At 35.0% G+C, this 25,549-nt stretch overlaps 1 protein-coding gene across 5 annotated transcripts in view; it reads left to right on the forward strand.

The window, feature by feature from the left end:
- LOC148950472 (REST corepressor 2-like) overlaps positions 1-25,549 on the forward strand; it is a 59,794-nt gene that overhangs the window by 19,780 nt on the left and 14,465 nt on the right. For 3 of the 5 annotated variants that reach the window (XM_089092430.1, XM_089092429.1, XM_089092428.1), the window contains exons 3-5: positions 3,988-4,056; positions 18,735-18,809; positions 22,264-22,478. In XM_089092430.1, the coding sequence (XP_088948556.1) occupies positions 3,988-4,056; positions 18,735-18,809; positions 22,264-22,478 (359 nt within the window). The remainder of the gene's footprint in view (positions 1-3,987; positions 4,057-18,734; positions 18,810-22,263; positions 22,479-25,549) is intronic. The other 2 variants (XM_089092432.1, XM_089092431.1) reach the window with 1 other exon arrangement.

Below are 25,549 nucleotides of genomic sequence, written 5' to 3' on the forward strand. Positions count from 1 at the left end.
TATGCTGTTTCTTTGAGCCTTTTAAAACCAGAACTCCAATTTCTTGACGAAAGCACACATCTTCAAATTCAGGGAGAATTCGTCCATCCGGAAACCTTGCATTGAGAGATTCAAGTCATTCAGTTTGTCGAAAACATCCACAAGATAGGCCAGCCTGCAGAGCAAGTCCTGGTTTTCAAAATGTGAACTAAATGCAGACTTTTGCTCCAGAAGAAACATGTGAACTTCTTGTCGAAGCTCGAAAAGTCTGTTTAATATCTTCCTACGAGACACCCAGCAATCTTCTGTGTGCAGAAGTAAATGTTGATGTTCTGAACCCATCTCTTGGCAGAACAACTTGAACAGTTTTGAGTTCAGTGGTCGGGCTTTGATGGAGTTGATCACTTTTACAGCCTCGTTGAGGGTCTTGTGCAGATGCGCGTTCATCCTTTTCGATGCAAGAGCTTGCCCGTGGATGATGTAGTCCAACCACTTCACCCTTGGATTTTTCTTCCTTATCCAGGCCAAAAGTCCATTAGTCGTCCTAATGAGGGCGGCAGCTCTATCATTGTAGACTGACAGACACCAGTCCCACAAGATGCCCCTTTCTGCGAAGAATTTGTCAATCACCTTGAATAGTTCTTCTCCTGTTGTTCTTGACTGTAGGTTTTGACAAAACAGAATATTTTCTCTTATGTCAGAACAGTCTTGATATCGGACAAAGACGATCACCTGGGCTACACCTGACAAATTCGTGTTTTCGTCAAGCTGTAACGCAAACATCATCGTCACCTTTATTTGCTCAACAACCTGCATGACAGTATCGCTTGCAATGTCTTCTATCCTTCTTGAAACAGTATTGTTCGACGTAGGTATTGACTGAAGGGCAGTAGCAGTTTTCGTATCAAATATTATTTCACTGACTTTCACTAGTGCTGGTAATATCAGACTTTAGGCAATGGTGTGCGGTTTTTTCTGTTTCCCAACTAAATAGGACACAGTATATGAAGCCCGGAGAGCCTTGCAAGAAAATGATGCCACTTTTGCCCTTTGAATTTCCAATCGAATGAGTCTTTTTTAAAGTTTCTACAACAACGCTTTCTATAAAAACCTGATCTGCCCTCAAAACATTGCTGACAACCTGTGTGGTATACGTTGTCAGGGAGTGATTGTCTCAAAAACATGTTACCTATCAGGAAATAAGCTGCGTCAAACAAAACATCTATATCAAAAATTTTGATCGAGTGTGCTGGGGGGAATGATATGTGTGGGCGAAGTGTATGCTGCTTTACGGATAGTGTCAACACTTAAAATGGGCACAAGCCACTCCAATTTCCAATCGAATGAGCCCTTTTCGAAGCTTCTACGACAACTCCTTCGATACGAAGTACCCTGGTATGAAAAAAAACAACAAAATAATAATACATTGTGCCAACATCGATCTTTACTTAGGCAGTGCGATTGCGCTGCCTATGATAGATATCAAAATTGCGTAGTCGAATTATTTCTAGAATCTGGAAAATGTACTATTCCGATACCGTCTCTTGAAAAAAAAATGACTTTCCCGACTCCAATTTTTTCATTCTGTCAATAATATTTAAATAACGTCATGGACTAAACGTGACTAATAGAGACAGGAACTTGAAAGGAGAGAGAGGAATCGAAATAAGGAGAGACAATAGACGCTACTGCAACTATCACCAACAACTCGCCAAACTTCCTGAGTTCAGCGAAGCTACGTACTCTTCCACCCAAATCTTTTCAAAGCTCCGCTCCTTACCCCACACATGAAGTTCCAACTCTCTTTAGTATTTTCTTTTGACCTCTTTTTCTTTTGACCTCTTCGGATCCCGTTTGGGGATGATGGATTCCAAGAGGGAAGGCCAAAAAGCAGAATCTTTGGTCGGCAAAAATCACACGAAAAGGAATAAAAATTGATAAAAGCAAAAAAGAAAAATAATAAAAACAAGGTTCGGAATAGAAAGATGGACGGAAATGTTCAGCCATTTTTTACCTGCAAAGAATTGAATGAAACTTTTATATGTATCAACCCTCTTAATGGGTTCTCAGAGATCTTTGGTGTGCAAAAATCACACGAAAAGGAATAAAAATTGATAAAAGCACAAAAAAATGGTCGGAATAGAAAAATGGACGGGAATTTTCAGCCATTTTTTACCTGCAAAAATTTAATGAAACTTTTATCTGTATCCACCATCTTAAGGGGTTCTCAGAGATCTTTGGTGTGCAAAAATCACACGAAAAGGAATAAAAATTGATAAAAGCAAAAAAAAAGAAAAAAAGAGGGTCGGAATAGAAAGATAGACGAAATTTTCAGCCATTTTTTACCTGCAAAGAATTGACTGAAACTTTTCTCTGTATCCACCCTCTTAATGGGTTCTCAGAGGTTTAGGTCTTCTCTGTTGTTTCTTATGATGTACCTCCCAAAATGTCAGAAAAGAAAATGGGAAAATTTTGAGTGCCTAAACCTTAGTGTTTTATTTACAACAGAATTTAAAAATGCTACCACTACAAGAACTATAGCGATCCTCATTTTCATGAAAGACCAGTTAACTTCAATCAAGCTAATAAATTTGTAAAGTTTTTGTTTTTATTTAACAAAGGGGTAATGCAAAAAAAAAAAAATGAATAACGCTTAAACAAACTTCCCATATAACAAATATAAATACAATGCATTGTTGCGTGCTGGACAAAAAATCTGAAAAAAGCGCATACAAAAAGTTGGATTTTTTTTTACAAAATAACAATAACAAACAATTCTAAACAAGAAAAATTAAAGTACTCCACAAATCTTCTCGTTCCCCCTCCCCCTCCGATAACAACTCCAAATTGTGGCCTAACCTAATACCATTTATCTGCAAACAACTAAAATTAGAACACTTCACAATAATAAGAGTAACACCATGGGCGTAGGGAGGGGGCAGCTGCCCCCCCCCCTAGACCTTCAAATTTACATTAGATATGGCTTAAAAAGCAGATGGATTGGAAAAAGCATTTTATAAAAGTCCATCACACTATCGACTGCCCCCCCCCCCCTAGACAATATGCTGCCTAATGCTGCCTACGCCCATGAGTAACACTACTTGATCATCCATTCTTTTCTTTATTCATAACCAGAATAGTCATCTAAAACTGAACATTTAAGCAACCGTTCTTAAACAAATTACCTTGTATATAATACTTCAAACCCCGCCCAAATTTAAGTAATACCTCCAAATCCTTTTGTAACTGTTAAAAAAAAAAAAAATCTTTCTCTTAGAGGATTTATAAAGTATTTCAGATCTTCTCTGTTTCTCAGCTCTGACGGAGCAGTGAGCTGCTAGATCGTGTTGTAGCTTCTCTATACTGTCATAAGTTTCCAGTCTTCCGAATTTTCTTTTTTCCTTTGTATCAAAATTGAAGCGGCTCAAACAGCTACAAAAATAGCCGATTAGCAAAGAAGAATTCAAACTTGGAAAAATGATGGATAGATGATGTCTCTTGATGTTCAGGGATGCTACCAGTGACATTGTATATGCGAAACGAACTCGGTATAAATCAACTACTAGTATTCATGAATGTGAGCCGCTTGTATGTTTATTTTATCAAAGAAAAACAAACGACCGCTTTTGATTCCGTGTACTGGCCTATATTGTCAGTCGATAATGGACCGTAAATTGTACATAAAAGTCTACTACATAAAAAATAATAGCGGGTAAGGTTGATCCTCTTGTTATCTTGTCACTAAAGAGGCCAATGTCGGGTACAATTTCAAGAAAAGTGAGACTATATAGATAAAATAATTCAAAGGACGAATTAACACAACCAAACAAAAGAAAATCGAGACATTCCTTCTATTTTGTTAACATTTTATGTTTTATAATTTATCTTTTGATCTTGATGGGAAACGCTAGATGGCGTTGCTTGTTCCTGCTTTTAGGGTTTCTTATATTCTGGTCCTAGCTGTAAAGATGTTTGTAAGTTTTTAATCTTCATCCATATTTCATGCAGGTCCCGAAGGTGTCATGCGAGTTGGTCGCGACTACCAAGCCTTAATTCCGTTGCTGATACCTACATCAGGTTTGACTTTCTAATTCATAATTTTGTTCGTTTTTTCACAAAATTCATACTTTTGGTTTCAAGTTTGCTATCAATTAATTAATCCTTTTATCATCTAAAACAATTTTGATTTTTATAATTTTCGGAATTTAATCACTGATTATGGATATGCAGATGCGGAAGTAGGCTACTATGTCTTATTAAAATTGTGTGCCCGATAATGGTTGGGTGTAACAAGCTGACTTCAGTGATACCACTTGGGTAAGTTCTTTAAGATAGGCTCTGGAATGAGTTGAATTTTACTTCGGCAGCTGTATGTCTCGTCGGCCTTTTTAAAAATGAGTCTTAATCTGGCAAATATTGAAATCAAAATAAAGAATAAAGAAGCTACTCCTGGAAAAGTGGTATAAAGCATGAACAGGTGGCGATTAAAATTTGGGTATGTAACCTTAATTTCTCAAATTGTAGAAAGGATTCTACAGACTCGCGATCTAGTAGTTAAACTCTGGAAATTATCAGTAAAAAAAATGGATCTTCAAAAAAAACTTCCGAACGCACATAAGACAGTCTAGTCACCTTCTCATTTCCCAGTATCTTCTATTAGTTTTGCTTTGTTAGAATGCTCTATAATTCTTGATCCGAACATTTATTTCTCTTTTTCCTCACAGAAAAGGGAAAAAATTACAACTTTGTATCTTTCTTGGTAATAGTGAAATTTATAAAAGTTTACCCTCTTTACGGGGATGTTGACCACCAAGGAGTGGGGTTATAAACTTTGAGATCGGATTTACTCTCGCTCCCTAGAAATTTTCAAGCTAAGCCTCTAATCAAATCTTCTAATTCCTGAACCTAAGCCAATAATATAATAGTTTGATTCTTTTTAATTCTTTTTATGCGTTTTGTACAATTTGCAAATAAATTCACTATGTTTTAAAGCTGGTTGGAAATGACAAACTTTTCCACAGGTCCCTATTTGTAAATGAAATTAACTTTGATATTCAAAGAGGTTTACAATGATGTAACTGGTTTCAAATTTAATATATAAAGACAGAAAACAATATTAAAGAGGATTGTACCTTCAACAAATGTTCCACAAATAAATAAAAAACATGGAGAAAAAGAAATAATCTGCTCTTTTATTGTGTAGTTTCATTGAAATACTTGTTTTGCGTGCAATATTATTGTTCTCATCTCAAAACAGCTGGCTAATACGAGAATTAGTGTAAAAGGCTCTATTTATGTAAAAAGTACCATTTTTAGAATTAGACCAGTTTTTTCTAAAATTACTTTTTCAAATGTACAGTCAAATTACTCAAGTCGCAAAAGCACCAAATATAGTCCAATTTAATACAGATGTTAAAACTGGTATCCAAATAGTTATGATAAACTTGAATGGTAGTCGACTGTATTCCAGTACAATGTGGCCGTGTCGATCAAGTCCAAGTGGTTTCTTTTTTCCACTGTTAGCTCGAAATTTCACAAAGACCAAGTGTAGCACGAAATTTCACAAAGACCGAGTGTATATTATTGGTGTACAACTTTAAAAAGTGGTTATTAAGGACGGAGAAAGGGGAAACTCGTCCAAACTAATGCCGCAGTGGTGTCGCTGTTGTCAAGGGTCAAATTTGACTTTATCAACCCCTCAGACTTTTTAATGGCGGAATGATAAGAAAAAGGACACTAACAGAATTTTATCATATAAAATGTTATTACAATTGAGCCATCTTCAACTTCATAAATATTAATACCGGCTTTCTCAGTTATGCCTTTGAGCAAAACTGAGATACAAACCATGACTTAACTGGCAAAAATTAAAATTTCGTTTGATAGATCATATTTTGATGCAATACATACCCTGAAATACTGTATAAAAAACTAAAGTTCTGAAAATTCTTCTTAATGACTAAAAAAATTCTAATAACTAATTCAAACAATCTCAATGAAGCGATTTTCCATCTTCAATTTGCTGTGTTCACATCTGTAAAATTGTTCTGTCATTACAATGCAGTAGTGGCATAAAATATTTCGCATTCCTATCCAAACAGGCATTCATCAGAATCTTCTCCTTTCAGAAAGCTCTTAGATTCCTCGCTTGGTAATTTTCAGATTTTGTCTAGAAATGATATTTAGGGTTTTTAGCCTTATGCGTGGTTTAAGTTTCAGGTTTGCTGGGCTCCTTCTGTTTTGCAAACTTTGTCACGGTTGGCATACATGGCAATGACAATAAATCAATGGCAACACATGTTATGTGTGTCTTATCAAGTTTTATTAAACTCTAGAAACGTATCTTACGTTTGTAATCTATAGTGAAATGCTTTGATATATAGAAGCCGCGGCACGCGACAGGCTTCTATATATGGATTCTTATTGTCGCTTGTCTTCTAACCACAGACAATTTGAGCCTTTTCTTGATGTGATGACGCCACCACAGATTCGATGCAGCCACCCGGGGAAAAATACGAATTCTTTCTTAAGGTTGTGACCTATTTAGATCGTTCTTGTGGTAAGAAATGTCATTTTGTCAGTTTTTAGAAGAAAAAAAAATTATGTAGTTGATTTCGAGGCCGGACCCTCGTATGGCTACGTGAAAGGCTTGTATATATTGATTCTCATTGTCACTTATCTTGTAACCGCAGACAATGTGAGCCTCTTCTTGATGTCATGGCAGCCCTAGCACTCAGCCTCTGGTAGCCTTGTATATATTGGTTCTTGTTGTAAGTAGCAACCTCCAAATGAATCAGGTTTGTTTGATGCTCTTTCCTTGAGAAAATTAAAATGGAGGGCCCCCCAGGGGACACATAGAACGCTGAAGGGTCTCAATTACTTGTAATCAACAGTTCCGTAGTTTATGGCATCTTTTTAGGGTTGTACTGGGTTTTGCGCCACATTTTGTTGGCGTCGAAGATTGTGATGGCGTTGTTCTTCAAATGTAATACTTCTTTCTTCTTCACTTTCATTTTCGACTCGCTCTGATTTTTGCTGTCGCTTGTCTTCTAACAGCACAATTCTTTGTTTTCCACTTCATTTTTTAAACGTTCTGGTGCTCGCTTACTCGGGAGTGCTAGTAACTCTCACTGTCGCTTATCTTTTAATAAATTCAATTAATTAATTACTACAATAAATACATAAATACACTTAAGCGATAGAGGTCCCAAGAAGCATAGCTTGTAGAGGACCTCGTATCAAACACAAAATACACAAAAAAAAAATCAGGGAAGGAAAAAAAAGTAAAAAAATATCTAAAAAATATAAACACAATGCGAGAAAAATCAACCTAAAAAAAAACAAAAAAAAAACAGCTGCTACACAATAACCATTGACTTAATTTTATCCAAACTGAAAATGTCCTGTAATTTATTAAAATTCCAAACCATTAATAATAATATTAAACAGCGGGATTCTAATTTGATCCAACATAATAAGAGAAGAAAAAGCAACAAAAATACTAGATAATGTAAAGCGGAAAAAAATAGCTAAAGCAAAGTGAATAAACAAATATAGAAAACGAAAATACTTCAAGCCTTAGAAAATATTTTTCTGTAAAGGAACGAAGAGTTTCTAATAAGAGAAAGTTCACTGGGAATAGAGTTCCAAAGAACAATTGCTCTATAAATTGGTGACCTCTGAGCTGCTGAGGATACCCTTTTAGGCAGTCGAAATTGGTGAACAGAGCTCCGAAGCAAAGTCTGTCACTTACGTTTTGAAGCTAGATCAAAGTAGGATAAGATGTTTGGAGGAAGCGAGAAATTGAAGGCTCGATGAGCTAGTTTTAGGTTCTGCTTCTTGATAACCACATCTAAGGCATCTAGACCTGTATCACTGTAAAGATCAGGTGTAGGATAGAGTCAGGGAAGGTGAAAAGTTGCCGTCACTGCTCTATTCTGTGCTGTCCAGAGTTGCCGAAGAGAAGAATAGTTAGTATTGCCTCATAAACTACAGCAATAAGAAATATACGGAAGGACAAATGCATAGTAAAGAGAAAGCATTACATCGGGAGGAAGAAATTGATTGGCACGATGAAGCATAGACACTTGACGAGAAGTTAATGAATGTGTATAGGAAATATGAGTTTTGAAAGAAAGAAAACAATCAACGTGCACACCAAGAAGTTTAACACAAGAGCACTGGGGAATTATATCAGTACCATAAAAACAAAGATTGTTGGGGAAGGTTCAGACATGTGGTATGGGGTTCGAAAATGAATAATTCTACTCTTGGAGCTATTCAACAGCATCCCATTCTGCTCACACCAATTACGCACATGGTTGAGCAGGAGCTGAGCCTTAGCAACAGCAGAGGGCAGATAATTAGAAAGCACAAAAAAATTACTATCGTCTGCAAACAAAACTGTGGGTATCAAGGTCGGGAGATGGAGGAAGGTCATTAATGTAAATAAGAAAGAGGACTGGTCCCAAAACTGAACCTTGAAGTACCCCTTTAGAAATCGAGGCTAGATCAGAATATTTCCCACCATAACACACAAACTGAGATCTATTAGACAGGTAAGATTTAAACCATTCAAAAGCAAGTCCCCAACTTTCAAGTAGAGACATTTGTTTCAGCGATACAAAATGATCTATCACGTCAAAAGCCTTATAAAAATCAAGAAATTGTCCAAGAGCGCGATGACCCTTATCAAAGTTAATACAATCGAGTCCTATAACGTCAATGAGAGCACTCGCAGTAGAGAATTTAGGCCGTAAGCCTCACTAGTGATCAGACAGAACAAAACCGCTTCCAATTGAAGCACCAGTAGACAGGAATGAAAAAAACCTCTTATGTTCAACTTTTTCAAGTAATTTCGAGAAAACTGGGAGAATTGATATAGGTCTATAATTTGACACTAAGCTGGGGTCACCCTTCTTAAAAAGAGGGACTACTGTTACAATTTTAAACGAATCAGGGTATACACTTTTTGAAATAGATAGATTAAAAATATGGGTAAGAGCTTCAACAACATAAGAAGAAACAGACTTAAACACATGGTTTGTTAGTCCAAGCGCATCAGCTGTGTTACTACTACTTAAAGAAGAAATAAAATCACAGATGTCTATGCTTGTACAAGGAGTTAGAAAAATACTTCTCTCAGCTGGTGAAGATTTTCCTAGTTTAGGAAAGGAGGGGGGGATTTTAACAGTTGGTAGGGTGGTAAAGTAAGAGTTGAAGGCACTAGGTACAACTTCTTTTTCAATAGTTGAACTATCTGCATTCTTGAAGGCAGTAGGCTGTTTCTTTGATTGTTTCCTACGAGATTAATTAAAAAAAAAAACTTTCCTAAAAATAAGTTTTTCAAAGAAAAGTAAAGGCCACTTTAAACTTAAGCTCAGCAGATACAAATACCTGTCAAAATTCAAACTCAAAAAGACAAGAAATTACTGTTCAAGATTGAATGAAACCCAAAACGAACATAAATTAAACAAACAATAAAAGCCGTTAACATAAAACGAGCAGTGATATTTATTATTAATTATACTGTAAAGTTAGTAATGCTTGGATTGAACATCAAAATCAAGCTTGAAATAAAAACAAATGGTTTGCTTTTAAAGTATAAATGAAATTTAAAACGAACAGAAATTAAATAAACAATCAATGCGAACAAACATACAATATATATTAATGTAAATCAATAAATAAACTTTAAAACGAGTGAAACTTAAAAAGAATATGCAAATCAAGTTTGAATCGAATAAAAATAACTACAAACAAGAGTTTGGGTATCGCCTCACTGCAGAAGCCTAAAACCTAGTGCGTCATTGGCGCTTTACTGAAAACAATTCTTTGAAATGTTTTCACTTTTGTAACTTTAAGAAATCAAAAATTAAGATTTTAGCGAATAAATATCAGCATATGTATATTAAATTGACAATGCACATTTTTTTTCAGTAAACTCATTTGAATTTTTTTTCAGTAGAGTGCAAATTATATTCTGGCTTTTAGAAAGCATAGGGGTTTTGAACCCTACTCATATTAATTTATGGTCGTTTTTAGTTTGACTCTAATATTTATTTTAATTTTTTTTCGTTTTGGGTTTGATTTATTTATTTATACTGATTTGGGGTAGTTGTATGCTTGGTAGATTATATGATAGTCCGGACGCCAGGTGTTGAAAGTGTGAACCATACCACGACGGAATGGGGCTGCTACGAGAATAAGCCTACCCTCCACCCCCCTAAATTGACCATGCGGATTCAAAAATACCAATGGCACATGCTTGCGAGTGGTGGAACACTCCGAAACTTGACATTTTATTATATTTTGGTGTTTCATTCAAGAAAATGCATGTTCAACAAAGTTTGAGGTGCAGTTTTCCGCTCAAAGAGAAATGCCTAGAAGCCATAGAATGCTTTCATAACAAACTAACACGATTAGTTAGAAAAAATGGCAGAATTAAAAAAAATGGCAAAACTATATGAGTCTTGAACAGTTTTGGAAAGTATAAACAAAATCAAACTGAATATTAGATATATAATGAAATTAATTGTTCAAGATTTTTTTTCACTGTAATTTTTATTTTCATTTTCAATGGTGTAAGAAATATAAAATAATAAATTTGTAATATACGAGTAATTCGTTTTCAGTAAAGTACCATTGAGACAGAATGGTTTAGGTTTTACAGTTAAAGAAGGGGGCAGTATCAAAATTTTGTTTGTAGTGAAACTATATTTGTCTTGACCAATCTTGAAAAGAACTAATAAATTAAACTGAATATCTGATGCATAATGATATTAATTGCTAAAAGCTCATCAGTTCAAAATTTACCTGTAATTTTGATATTTATTTCAATATTAAGTACAAAAGAAAACATTTATAATATAATTAGTTTTCAGTAAAGCGCCAATGACGTAGTAGGTTTTAGACTTCTGCAGTGAGGCAATACCCAAACTCCTGTGTGTAGTTATTTTTATTCGATTCAAACTTGATTTGCAGATTCTTTTTAAGTTTCACTCGTTTTAAGATTTATTTATTCATTTACATTAATATATATATTGTATGTTTGTTCGCATTGATTGTTTATTAAATTTCTGTTCGTTTTATGTTTAATTTATACTTTAATAGCAATATATTTGTTTTCGTTTTAAGCGTGATTTTCATATCCAATCTAAGCATTACTCGCTTTAATATCTATTTATTCATTTATATTATTACTTGTTGTATGTTTTTTTGCTATGATTGTTTATTTAATTTCTGTTTGTTTTTGGTTATATTTAGTCTTACAAATTAATTTTTGATCGTTTTGAGTTTAAATTTTAACAGGTATTTGTATCTGATTAGCTTAAGTTTAAAATGTACTCTACTTTTCTTTGAAAAAATTTTTTTTAGGAAAGTTTTTTTTAATTAATTTTGTTCGTTTTTGATTGCAAAAAGTTTCAAGTTTCTATGGCATGGGGGGGGGGTACTTACTATCCAATTATTATTTACTTTCGAAAAAATATCTATAATTTTCAATTTAAATCGAATGAGGCTTTTTTAAAAGTCTATACGATTACCTCTTTGATAAAAACCTTATATATGAACAATAGACAACTTACATAACTTGTGGACAGCGATTGACAACAATGAATGGATTGAAAAACTAGCTCCAATAAGGGGGTTTAGACCATTTCACTTGCTGACACAAAGGCATCAAAACTGTTTGGAATTGATCTTAACAAAGATTTGTGTGCCAAAGTAATTTTGCACTTATCATAGAGTATGCATTTTAGCCTTCTAATTGGATAATCATAATATATTTCCTGTGCGTTAATCAAGTATAAAACACATTTCCATAAGTTATAAACCCCCCTTCATAAGTTATGCCCCAGGGCATAACTTACGTGTTTGGGGGAATGATGAGCGTGTCGAGGGGGGCTAGTTGCCCTCCAATCACTTTCGACTATTAAAAAGGGCACTATTCCTTTGAATTTCCAATCGAATGAGCCTTTTTTCAATATTTTATGACAAAGACTTCTATGAGAACCTCATATGCTCCTAGGGTATAACTTACAACACTTCCCCTGCCGTTTGTGGGGGAGTGTCCTCCTCAAAAACATATTTTCTATCTGGAAATCAACTACGCTGAACAAAATGGCCCAAATAACATCACTTTCGACTATTAAAAAGGGCACTAGCCCTTTGAATTTCTAATCGAATGAGCCTTTTTTTAAGTTTCTACGACAATACCTTCTATAAAAAACCTTATATGCCCCCAGGGCATAACTTAAGACCCGTGCCCTGAGGGTTGTGGGGGAGTGTCCTACTCAAAAACATATTTTCTATCTGGAAATCAACTATGCTGAACGAAATGGCTATCTCAAAATTTTGATTGGATGTGTTTGGGGGAATAATGAGCGTGGGGGGGGGCTAGGTGCCCTCCAATCACTTTCGACTATTAAAAAGGGCACTATCCCTTTGAATTTTCAATCGAATGAGCTCACTTTCACTTGTAACTTTAAGAAATCAAAAATTAAGATTTTAGCGAATAAATATCAGCATATGTATATTAAATTGACAATGCACATTTTTTTTCAGTAAACTCATTTGAATTTTTTTTCAGTAGAGTGCAAATTATATTCTGGCTTTTAGAAAGCATAGGGGTTTTGAACCCTACTCATATTAATTTATGCTCGTTTTTAGTTTTACTATAAAATTTATTTTAATTTTTTTTCGTTTTGGGTTTAATTTATTTATTTATAATGATTTTGGGTAGTTATATTCTTGGTAGATTGTATGATAGTCCAGACGCCAGGTGTTGAAAATGTGAATCATACCACGACGGAATGGGGCTGCTACGAGAATTAGCCTACCCTCCACCCCCTAAATTGACCATGCGGATTCAAAAATACCAATGGCACTTGCTTGCGAGTGGTGGAACACTCCGAAACTTGACATTTTATTATATTTTGGTGTTTCATTCAAGAAAATGCATGTTCAACAAAGTTTGAGGTGCAGTTTTCCGCTCAAAGAGAAATGCCTAGAAGCCATAGAATGCTTTCATAACAAACTAACACGATTAGTTAGAAAAAATGGCAGAATTAAAAAAAATGGCAAAACTATATGAGTCTTGAACAGTTTTGGAAAGTATAAACAAAATCAAACTGAATATTAGATATATAATGAAATTAATTGTTCAAGATTTTTTTTCACTGTAATTTTTATTTTCATTTTCAATTCTGTAAGAACTGGAAAAGAATAAATTTGTAATACAAGAGTAATTCGTTTTCAGTGAAGCACCAATGAGGCAGAAGGTCTTAGGTTTTTGCAGTTAAAGAAGGGAGCAATATCAAAATTTTGCTTGTAGTGAAACTATATTTGTCTTGACTAATCTTGAAAAGAACTAATAAATTAAACTGAATATTTGATGCATAATGATATTAATTGCTAAAAGCTCATCAGTTCAAAATTTACCTGTAATTTTAATATTTATTTCAATATTAAGTACAAAAGAAAACATTTATAACATAATTCGTTTTCAGTAAAGCGCCAATGACGCAGTAGGTTTTAGGCTTCTGCAGTGAGGAAATACCCAAACTCCTGTTTATAGTTATTTTTATTCGATTCAAACTGGATTTGCATATTCTTTTTAAGTTTCACTCGTTTTAAGATTTATTTATTCATTTACATTAATATATATATTGTATGTTTGTTCGTATTGATTGTTTATTTAATTTCTGTTCGTTTTATGTTTCATTTATACTTTAATAGCAAAATATTTGTTTTCGTTTTAAGCGTGATTTTCATATCCAATCTAAGCATTACTCGCTTTAATATCTATTTATTCATTTATATTATTACTTGTTGTATGTTTTTTGCTATGATCGTTTATTTAATATCTGTTCGTGTTGGGTTTCATTCATTCTTTAATAGTAATTTCTGATCATTTTCAGTTTGAATTTTAACAGGTATTTGTATCTCCTGAGCTTAAGTTTAAAATGACCTTTACTTTTCTTTGAAAAACCTATTTTTCGGAAAGTTTTTTTTAATTAATTTTGTTTGTTTTTGATTGCAAAAAGTTTCAAGTTTCTATGGCATAGGGGGGGGGGGGTACTTACTTTCCGATTATTATTGACTTTAAAAAACATATATAGAACTTTCAATTTAAATTTAATTAGGTTTTTTTAAAATTATATACGATTACCTCTTTGATAAAAACCTTATATATGAACAATAGACAACTTACATAACTTGTGGACAGCGATTGACAACAATGAATGGATTGAAAAACTAGCTCCAATAAGGGGGTTTAGACCATTTCACTTGCTAACACAAAGGGATCACGACTGTTTGGAATTGACCTTAATAGGATTTTGTGTGCCAAAGCAATTTTGCATCTATCACAGAGTATGTATTTTAACCTTATAATTGGATAATTATAATAGACTTCCTAAATGTTCTTCCCATAAAAAACCCATTCCCATAAGTTATAAACCCCCCTTAATAAGTTATGCCCCAGGGCTTAACTTATGTGTTTGGGGGAATGATGAGCGTGTCGAGGGGGGCTCGTGGCCCTCAAACCACTTTCGACCATTAAACAGGGCACTGTTACTTTGAATTTCCAATCAAATGAGTCTTTTTTGAATATTCAACGACAAAGATATCAATGAGATTCTTAGTTGCTTCCAGGTTAGATCTTACAACACTTGTCCTACGGATTGTGTGGGAGTGTCCTTCTCAAAAATATATTTTCTATCTGGAAATCAACTACGCTGAACAAAATGGCCCAAATAACATCACTTTCGACTATTAAAAAGGGCACTAGCCCTTTGAATTTCCAATCGAAAGAGCCTTTTTTGAAGTTTCTACGACAACGCCTTCTATAAAAACCTTATATGCCCCCAGGGCATAAATCAAAACCCTTGCCCTGAGGGTTCTGGGAGATTGTCCTACTGAAAAATATATTTTCTATATGGAAATCAACTATGCTGAACAAAATGGCTATCTCAAAATCTTGATTGGATGTGTTTGGGGGAATAATTAGCGTGGGGGAGGGGGGGGCGAGTGGTCTTCAAATTAATTTAAACGAATAGCGTGGGGATTCGTCCTTTGAATTTCCAATCCAAGGATTCTGTTTTTGAATGTATATACAAGTGCCCTCATTATAAAATTAATATGCCCCCAAGGACTAACTATAAAACCCTTTCCCAGTGGTTGGTGGAGAATTGCCCTCATCAAAAATATATTTTATACCTGAAAATAAACTACGCTGAACAAAATGGCTATCTCAAATTTTTATTTGATGTGTTTGGGGGAATGATGGGCGTGGGGGGGGGGCGACTTGCTCTCTAATCAGTTTTGATGACTAAAAAGGGCACTATCCCTTTGATTTTCCAACCGAATGAGCATTTTTTGCAGTTTCTACGATAGCGCCTTCTATAAAAACCCTATATGCCCCCAGGGCATAACTTAAAACCCTTGCCCTGAGGGTTGTGGGGGATTGTCCTCCTCAAAAAGACGTTTTCTATGTGAAAATCAACTACGCTGAACAAAATGATTATCTAAAAATTTTTATTAGATGTGTTTGGGGGAATGATGGGCGTGGGGGGGGGGGGCTAGTTCCCCTCCCATCACTTTCGACTATTAAAAAGGGCACTATCCCTTTGAATTTCCAATCGAATGAGCATGTTTTGAAGTTTCTACGACAACGCCTTCTATAAAAACCTTATATACCCCCAGGGCATAACTTAAAACCCTTGCCCTGAAGGTTGTGGGGGAGTGTTCTCCTCAAAAACATATTTTCTCTCTGGAAATCAACTACGCTGAACAAAATGGATATCTAAAATTTTTTTATTGGATGTGTTTGGGGAAATGATGGGCGTGGGTGGGGACTAGTTGCACTCCAATCACTTTTGACTATTAAAAAGGGCACCAACCCTTTAATTTCCAATCGATTGAGCCTGTTTTGAAGTTTTACGACAACGCCTTCTATAAATACCTTATATGTCCACAGGGCATAACTTAAAACCATTGCCCTGAGGGTTGTGGGGGAGTGTCCTCCTCAAAAATATATTTTCTATCTGGAAAACAACTACGCTGAACAAAATGGCTATCTCAAAATTTTGATTGGATGTGTTTGGGGGAATAATGGGCGTGGGAGGGGGGGGGGGTTAGTTGCCCTCCAATCACTTTCGACTATTTAAAAGGGCACTAGCTTTTTGAATTTCCAATCGAATGAGTTTTTTGAAGTTTCTACGACAACGCCTTCTATAAAAACCTTATATGCCCCCAGGGTATAACTTAAAACCCTTGCCCTGAGGGTTGTGGGGGAGTTTCCTCCTCAAAAATATATTTTCCATATTGAAATCAACTACGCTGAAAAAATTGACTATCACAATATTTTGATTGGATGCGTCTGGTGGTGTGATGGGCGTGGGGGGAGGGGGCTAGTTACACTCCAATCACTTTCAACTATCAAGAAAAGCACTAGCCCTTTAATTTCTAGTCGATTGAGCCTGTTTTGAAGTTTCGACGACGACGCATTCTTTAAAAACCGTATATAACCCCTGGGCATAAATTACAACCCTTTCTCTGAGGATGGTGGGTGGTCGTCTTCCTTAAAAACATTTTTTCAATCTGGAAATCAACTACTCTGAAAGAAAGGGCTATCTTAAAATTTTGAGTGGAGGTGTGTGGGAGAATGGTGGGCGTGGGGGGGGGGGGCTGGTTGCCCTCCAATAACTTTCGACTTTTAAAAAGGGCACTAGAACTCTCGATTTCCAATCAAATGGGCCCCCTTTGAAGTTTCTACGACGACCCCTTCCATATGAAGTGCTTCTGGGAAAAAAAAAAATAATAAAACATTGGAGCCGTATGGCCTTTACTATAGGCAACGCTACAGCGTTGCCTCTGATAAAGCTTCCTTAACTACACTCCAAACTTTCTGTAAATTACCTTTGCATTCCTGAATTTTCAACAAAAAATAATTCTTCTTAGCTAGTCTAATTGTTGATGTTAATACATTCCTATAATGCTTATACTCTGGTAAATCATCAGAATCAAAGCTTTTGCAAGCCAGCTTAAAAAGCTCTGACTTCTGCATTGTTGATCTCACAAGACTAGGAGACATCCAAGGCATTTTGGGTGTATTTTTACTAGAAGACTTTACTAGTGGAAAATTCTTTTCAATTAGTGTTTGCAATCACTAGCACTAAGATCAGACATAAGGTTATGAACATTGCTCTGACTATAAATTCTTAAATAAGACTCAACTCTGGTATCCTCTTGGCTCAGCATTTTTAATTTGGGAACAGAAAATTTTAATTTGGGAATAAATTGGAGAATGGTCAGAAAAATCAAATAAAATAATACCAGAGGAAAATGTAATATCATTTTTAGAAGGCGTAAAACTTTTGTCAATCAGTTCTGTAGAAGATATAATTTGACCGACACGAGTAGAAGAGAAAATACAAAGACGAAAGCCAAAGGAAGCACTAGATTAAAAAAAACGGTCAGAATCATCATCGCACCCTTTTTTGAATAAATTTGAGTGAAAGTCTCAAACTGTAAAAACATTTCTCGGGGCAAGCTTATCAATTGACTAAATCTCATAAATTTATTTAGAGAATATTGGTGTTGGGACAGGTAAAGGCTTATAAAATAAACAGGTAGTATCGCAACTTACTGTGTCATATGAAAGGTCCACAACCAAAGCATATACACTTCTATTATAGTGCCTTGAACTTGAATCCTTCAGCATGGAAGGAGAGTTCTTTCGTCACTGTACTGTGGCAACTAATAATATAAGTGTACCATTCAGTTTGGGGTATCTAAGACGTGACAGTAATGGTTGAAAAATTATTGCATACAGTTGTGGAGCAATTGACTTTCTCGTCTCTTCTATTATTTAAAAAAAAATAAAAATTATAAAAATTACATTAAGGACCAAACTCTAGCCAATAGTAATTGAAGCGACCGGTTAAAAGAAAACGAGTTTTTTTTTAGATATATGACGTCATAGAAAATTATACATGATTTTGAATGGAGAAATATCTGAGATACTGAAAAGTTCTGAGACAAAATGAAGCAGGATGAGATCTGCGACTAGAAGACATGCAACAACAATCATCACAACGATTCCAAAATCTAAATGATGGGCAAAGAAATCTGCTATTAGAAGAAAAGTGTATAATATATATATATATATATATATATATATATATATATATATATATATATATATATATATTGATTTCGCTCGCTGTTTACAATTATTCATCTATAGATATTGAATTAGTTACTAAATGTTTTCCTTGATATTAAATATTAAAAAAGGGTTTTCCCTTATCTAGGTAGGTTTTGATGTGGTATTATTCGTTTGGATTCTTTCCTGCTTCGTATTCTTTTTGTACCATCGAAACTGTTGAAATAAAAGGAATATCGGCCTAAAATTTTATGTGTACGTGTGCGTTTAGTTATTGATCAAGTTGTCAAGTTGTTGATCGCCTGTGTTGTCTCATTTTATTGATATAATAGTCTTGAAATTGTCTCTTTTTGTAATATTTTTTTTTTTGGTCAGGTTCCGACTCTATGGACTATAGGTATATTTTTTGTCATATCACTTTCGTCATTTTTAACAACCCATTCTTTCACATGTTATTTTGCCACCTCATAATATAAAGGAATTCATCACATAAGCTTTTTCCAAACATAATTTAAGATATTTACTCCTTCAATATGATTTTGTGTATTAAAGTCGAAAACATTACAGTTTTGTTCTATATTTTTAGAAAGACGGAACGATCAGTATCCCGACAAAGCCCTTCTTGTGTGGTCACCCAGTACAAAACTTACCGGTGAAGAAGGTAAATTATGAATTACTTTTAAATCTTATGCCAAAAATTCGAGTTTTGAAAACGGTATTTTTTTGCTAGTTTTGTAATATATCTTGCCTGTGGTATTTACTTTGGGGGAGAGAGCCATGCCTCTTAATGAACAAAATGTTTAATCCCGTCAAAGGTACGCACGTGCAACAAACAAGCCTTCAAATGGGAATAAGTCTATGTCTATTTATTGGATAGTGAAAACAGATACAGAAGTCTGGATATTTCGACCACATATACAGCGATTGTCACCAGCAGAAATACTAAAGCATTAAAATATAAAACATATTTATACAGAACAAAAGAATAACTTTCCGTTCATTCACTACATTTGTTTGAGAGAGTTCAATAACTGGGTTCATCCCCAATCAACCCCAATTGATGCAAGTGTAGTTATATACTTATATCAATTATATACCTATAATTTCAAAAACTAAATACGAAAACGGAGAACGAGCAAATTTATCATCTGCCAGTAGAGATTCAGACAGCAGTAGCTTATTTGCCCCTTTTAGTGAAAAACGTGCGGAAGCCCAAGTGATAGAAAGTTTTCATTTTCCTTTTTAACTTTTTTAATTTAATTTTACTTTTTACCTAAAAGCTATATAAAAATACTAGAAATTAAAAAAAAGTTAAGCTGGGTAGCAAAACAAATACAAAACCATTGAAAATCATGAGGAAAAATATCTTCAATGAAAAAATAAATTGTTAAAACCAGGAATAAACTACCACAGGTGGGGATGCATATTTGCAGATGCAAAACTGACTGACTGTTGTTCGTCATCGTTTTTTATAACAACTTTGTCGGTACTCAATAGGCAGAATGAGTTACTGATATGCCGATAGTCTTTTTGTCATGACAAATCAGGGGTTTTAATCATGTATTGAACATCACGTTATGTGCGGCATAACATCTTTGTTATGCCGCACAAGCCTATCGAGACAACCGCTAAACAGCTTCGCGCCCATGCGACTAACAGTTTATGCGCAAAATTCTCGTTACGATGGACAAAGCTTTTTTTTTATTATACCAATTCTGAAAGGATTAGTTTTTTTTCTAACAAAATTTAATTTATTTTTTTTTTAAAATACACAGTTCAGCAAATTCATGCCAAGCTTGTGATTTTCATTCACGGCAACACAAAATCACTACCAAAGCAGAACGAGTTATACAAAGAACTATTCAAGACAGTTTTATGTCAGACATTTTATACCAAAACATTTAATTCCTAGATTAAATTCTGAATTATTCCTATAAGTCTACTTTCACAGACAACCCTTCTTCACCTTCCAGCAAAGAATGATTTATTGACTAAATTTTCCATATGAAAGACCGCACAATTTTTTTTATTTTTTCTTCTGTCAACCCCAGCTCTTAAGCGATGAAAGAAAAAGTAAGCCGAGATTTTTATTATGACAAATTATTGCAGTTAAATTAAATTAAATCAAGTTATGCTTCAGAAAAGTACCAAATGATAACCATAGCTGTGATATGCCTAGTTGCATTCGAGTTAACAAGTGCAAGCTTGGGGAATATTTGTCTTTTAAAAGATAGAAGCCAAACTCTTTGTCGATTATCGGAGATAGGGGTTAGAATTTCTCTCTCCGGGGACTTGTCGGGACTGTGAGATCGAAGGGAGATCATAGGATACGTAGCCTTTCTTCGAGGCTAGAGGTATTTGCCCTTTTGAACCTTAAAATTGTCTTTTGAATCCGTTTTTATTAAGAATCAATTTTATGTGTAAAAAATTGTCTTCTGAATCCGTTTTTATTGAGAATCAATTTTAGGCGTAAAAAATGGGCAAATTTTATGACTTAAAGATCTTTCCCCTGGGGCTGGGGGGGGGGGGGTAATGTTATATCCAAAGGCATATTTATTGGGCGTTCCAACTATGATGACCAAACTGGCTATCTCAAAATTTTGAACGGACGACTTTGGGAAAAAAGGGGCAGGGGAGGGGTCTTTAAAAGTCGATATCTTTTTCTGCAGTGTTTTTTTCTGTCTTGTCCAGAATTACTATCTTTTTGTTCAGAATTATGTATAAGTATGAGTGCATATTCGCAAAAATAGTTGTGTTGCAACTCCGTTAGCCGCTGCTAAAATAGACAATTAATAGCCATAATTTGCAATTTAGATAATTTACGGTGACGGTGATAATTGGCAAATAGTTATAGTATTCTTTTCCAACAAGTCATTTGGTGAAAGTTTGAGAAACGTATTTCCATAAAATAAAAACAGTTCTTACTGCGTACTTGTAAATATAATATCATCAAATACGTCATAGTAGCTTTTGTTTTTTAACCTTTCAGCAGATTCTGCCCTTTCTTATTTCGTTTGGGTGGCGCACAAAAAATTCTGAATTGATTTTTATTTCATCTTAGGTATTAAATCTGAATGCTCTAGCAAGCAAATGAATAAATTCACATACACACGTATTGTAGTGTCTTAAATATGGATGCATTTTTGTCGAAAGACAGAGGACGAGCAAATCTTCCTTCGTGTGTTCGGAAATCTTTCAAAATAGATGTCAACACCGTTCGGAAGCCCAAACGATAGGACATTCTCATTCTTATTTTTAACTTTTTTAATTCAATTTTATTTTTGCCTAAAAGTTACAAAAAAACTACTAGCAATTGAAAGAAACGTTAAGCTAGGTAGCAAACCAAATTAAAAAACTATTGTAAATCATGGGAGAAAACATCTTTAATGACAAAAGAAATTGTTGAAACCAGGGATAAACTGCCAGGGAGCGTATATTTGGAGATGCAAAACTGACTGACTTTTGTTCGTCTTCGTTTTTTGTAACAAATATATCGTAACTCAATGGACAGAATGAGTGTCCGATATACCGTTAGTCTTTTTGTCATGACAAATCTCTGGATTTTAATCATGTATTGAACACCACCTAAAATAACGGGCTCCTTTGATGGGAGAAGACATTCAAGAAGTATGTTCCAGATGGATGTGCAGCACGGAACAAAGTAGTTTTTCAGATGCTCGTGCCCAAAATATTTCTCCCTTCGTGTTCAAAAATATATGCTTGCGCCCAAAATATTTCCCCTTCGGGTCCAAAAGTATATGCTCGCGCCCAAAATATTTCCCCCTTCGTGTCCAAAAGTATATGCTTGCGCTCAAAATATTTCCCCCTTCGTGTCCAAAAGTATATGCTTGCGCTCAAAATATTTCGCTCTTCGCGTCCAAAAATATATGCTCCCGCTCACAATGTATCCCCCTTCGTGTCCAAAAATATATGCTCGCGTCCAAAATATTTCCCCCTTCGTGTCCAAAAGATATGCTCGCGCCCAAAATATTTCCCCCTTCGTGTCCAAAAATATATGGTCGCACCCAAAATATTTCCCCCTTCGTGTAACAACAGTAACTTTGCTTGTCTTTCGATTGTAGCTTGCTATTTTTATATCTGCTATAACTTTATAGTAGATAACTACATCATCGTGGCCAAAGACAAGTATGGTTACAACGCAGAGCAAGCATTAGGGATGCTTTTCTGGCACAAGCATGATATAAAGAAGGCTGAAACTGATCTTTCGAATTACACCCCTTTCCCAGATGAATGGACAGTGGAAGATAAAGTTATATTTGAGCAGGCATTCCAGTTTCATTCGAAGTCTTTCCAGAGGATTCGTCAAATGGTAAGTTTGAGAAAATCAAACTTGAAGCAAAGAGTACGTAAGTGAATATAGAATTGAGGCAGGAAATGTCCTCATTTAATTTTTTAATCGGCTTTTCGGGGATTTTTGCACTCCTAAATGAAAATATAATCGGCAAAAGTATCATCCACCATATATTGCTTTTAAGTACAAGTGATAAATATAATTTGATAGCATCATACTGAATATGTCAACAAATTATTGATTTTTCTCTGAAGAAATGTTTGGAGCTTGCCCGTATGGAAACAAAATACCTACAGTATCTAGGAACAAACAGATTCTGTTTTCTATCAAAGATAGCTTGTAATCGGTAAATTAACCGGTAATTTTTCTTTTCTCGTCATGCAAATCATTGCTCGTACAAACTTAGAATTATTAGGTTTGTTCTAGGGCTGAAGAACTCAGCGCAGCACCAATTGGCCCGATGCCAACACAGCTACGTACGCCCCTCTGCCATCCCAATCTATTCAAAGCCTTCCTCTTTACATCCTCTCAAGAAGTTCCCATTGTCCTTAAATCTTTCTTAACAACATCTTCCCACCCTTTTCGGGAACGACCTGCTTTTCGTTTGGCCCTAGACGGTTGGCCAGCAATGACAATTTTTTGCAATTTGTCATCATTCATCTGCTGAAAGTGTCCTAGTAATCTTATCCTTTCTCTCATTATAACCTTACAAAGCGGGATTGGACCACAATTTTCGTACAACTTACTGTTTGAGATACGGTTAGTCGGTCGTGATTGCAAAACAATGCGTAAGCAATTTCTGTCGAAAACATCTAGCAAATCTTCATCCACTTTTTGGAGCGCCCACGCTTCAGAGCCGTACTTGACTACTGTCATCTCTGTAGCTTCCAATATTGTAATCTTAGCTCACAGACTTGTCTTCCTATTGTTCCAAACTTTTTTCAAACTGTTAAAAACATCCTGGGTTTTTGTATGCTACTTTTATCATCTTCACTGCTAAGATGATAAAATGCTAAGATGGTCTTTACTAATAATGTTACCTAGGTTAGTGAAGCTGTCCACTTGATCGATCTTCTCATTACCCAACATCACCTTCTCACCTTCACTTGTTCCTAGTCTTAGCGACGTGGTCTTCTTTACCTTAATTCTAAAACCTATTCTTGCACCCTTAACTCGCAAAATCTTTAAAAGCTCATTTATTTTGCTAACGTTTTCATCTAAGATGCCTAAATCAGTAGCACTATCTAAGTCTAGGAGAGTTTTACTTCTCCATTTTTATTTCGCTTTGTCCCATTGCCTTTGCTGGGCCCCTTAGGACAATTTTCATCTAAGTGATTTATATAAATGGGAATAAAACGCTACTCTGCTTAACACCTGGTTTAATATGAAACCAGCTACCAACCTCAATTCCTACTTTAACCTTTGCAATGTTATTCTCGTACATAGCACTAATCACTTTAATGTATTTATCTGGTATAACATACAAGGATAGGACCTTCGCTAAATCTCTTCTATCAGCTGAATCAAATGCTTGCTGGTAGTATATAAAACTGAGGACTAAAGGCGTTTGATGGCTCAGGCACTTCTCAATTATTAATCCAAGAGTGAAAATATGGTCAACGTATCATCTGCCCTTCTTAATACCACGCTGTTCTTCTGATAAAACTTAATCTACAGCATTTCTAAGTCTAAAAAGTATCATCATTCTAAGTAATTGGCTTACAGAAACCAGGCTAATGCCTCTATAATTACCACATTCACTCTTGTCACTTTTCTTATGGAGGGGTTTACTTAGTTTTCATAAAATCGTTAGGTACTTCCCTCTTTTTCAAAGAACATATTCATAATCTTCAGTAACTTATCTCTAATCTCACAACCACCATTTTTAGAAAATTTATTTACCACACTATCAACGCCTGGGATATTAATTTTTTTATGCTTTTAGTACCTCTCTTTAACTGTTTCCTTCTCACTATTAGTGGCTCTGTTCCTATCTTTAACTGGGACAAGCCCGGATTGACTATTCCCTCTCAATTTATTAACATACCAGTACAATATTTTATTATTATCCCATCTGGCTGCATCTTTCTTATCTTCGGCAATTTTATCCATGGCCTCCACGTCACGCCTCCTTAGTTTAGATTTTAATGCTTTTTCCCCTTCCCTTACATTCCTCTTATTTTAATATAATCTATCACTCAAATAATTCTTGTATAAGTCCCTCTTCCTCTCTATTAAATATAATCAGCATTTTCACTAATATTTCTAACTTTCTTCCCTAAGACACCAACAGTGGCTTTACAAACCATTTTCCTAAAATTATTCCATCCATCTTCCACATAGTCCAATTTTAAACTCTCCAGTTTAGTATTCGACTATTCCTGGAGTTTCTCTCAAACTCTCATTTCGAGTCTACCAGTGTCATAACTAACCAGAAGGTAGTAACCTTTCCTAAATTTCAGCTTTAATATAACCCTAGACAGTACTAGATGGTGATCTTTACTTTTAACATCAGTAACAGCACTCCTATATGCACTAGTTTCTTGTGTCGATCCTGTCAGTCTTCGGTTTACTATAATATATTCAATAAGGTTAGCTGTCTTTCCATCACTTGAATACCATGTTAACTTATGGGCCAATTTTTGACCAAATATTGTATTGGTTATAACTAGATTAGTATACCTACAAAATTGCAGCAGTCAGTAACCATTACTGTTTTCTTTTACCACAATAAATTTACCTTGGTCAGTGTACCATCCATTCCTTTTTCTACCAACCTGGCATTAAAATCTCCTAATTAAAACATCATATTTCTACCTGGGATTCTCTCCATTTGTCCCTTTAGTTGTAAGTAAAATTCATCTGAGTCACTACTATCTACATCGGTCAGTTCTACAGGGGCATATACTACTATGACTTATACTCTGCACTTTTTAGTCATAAAATGATTGACTAGCATTCTATCATTAATATCTCTCCAGCCTCAACAAGACTTACAATCTTCCTTGTTCATCATGAGCCCTACTTCGTGCCTATACACCCCATCCTCCCGGTCTGAGTAAATAAATTCTAAATCTCCTAATTTAATG

Source organism: Artemia sp. Qi Xiang Cuo, chromosome 7 (assembly GCF_049724085.1).
Source record: "Artemia sp. Qi Xiang Cuo chromosome 7, ASM4972408v1, whole genome shotgun sequence".
Taxonomy (NCBI): domain Eukaryota; kingdom Metazoa; phylum Arthropoda; class Branchiopoda; order Anostraca; family Artemiidae; genus Artemia; species Artemia sp. Qi Xiang Cuo.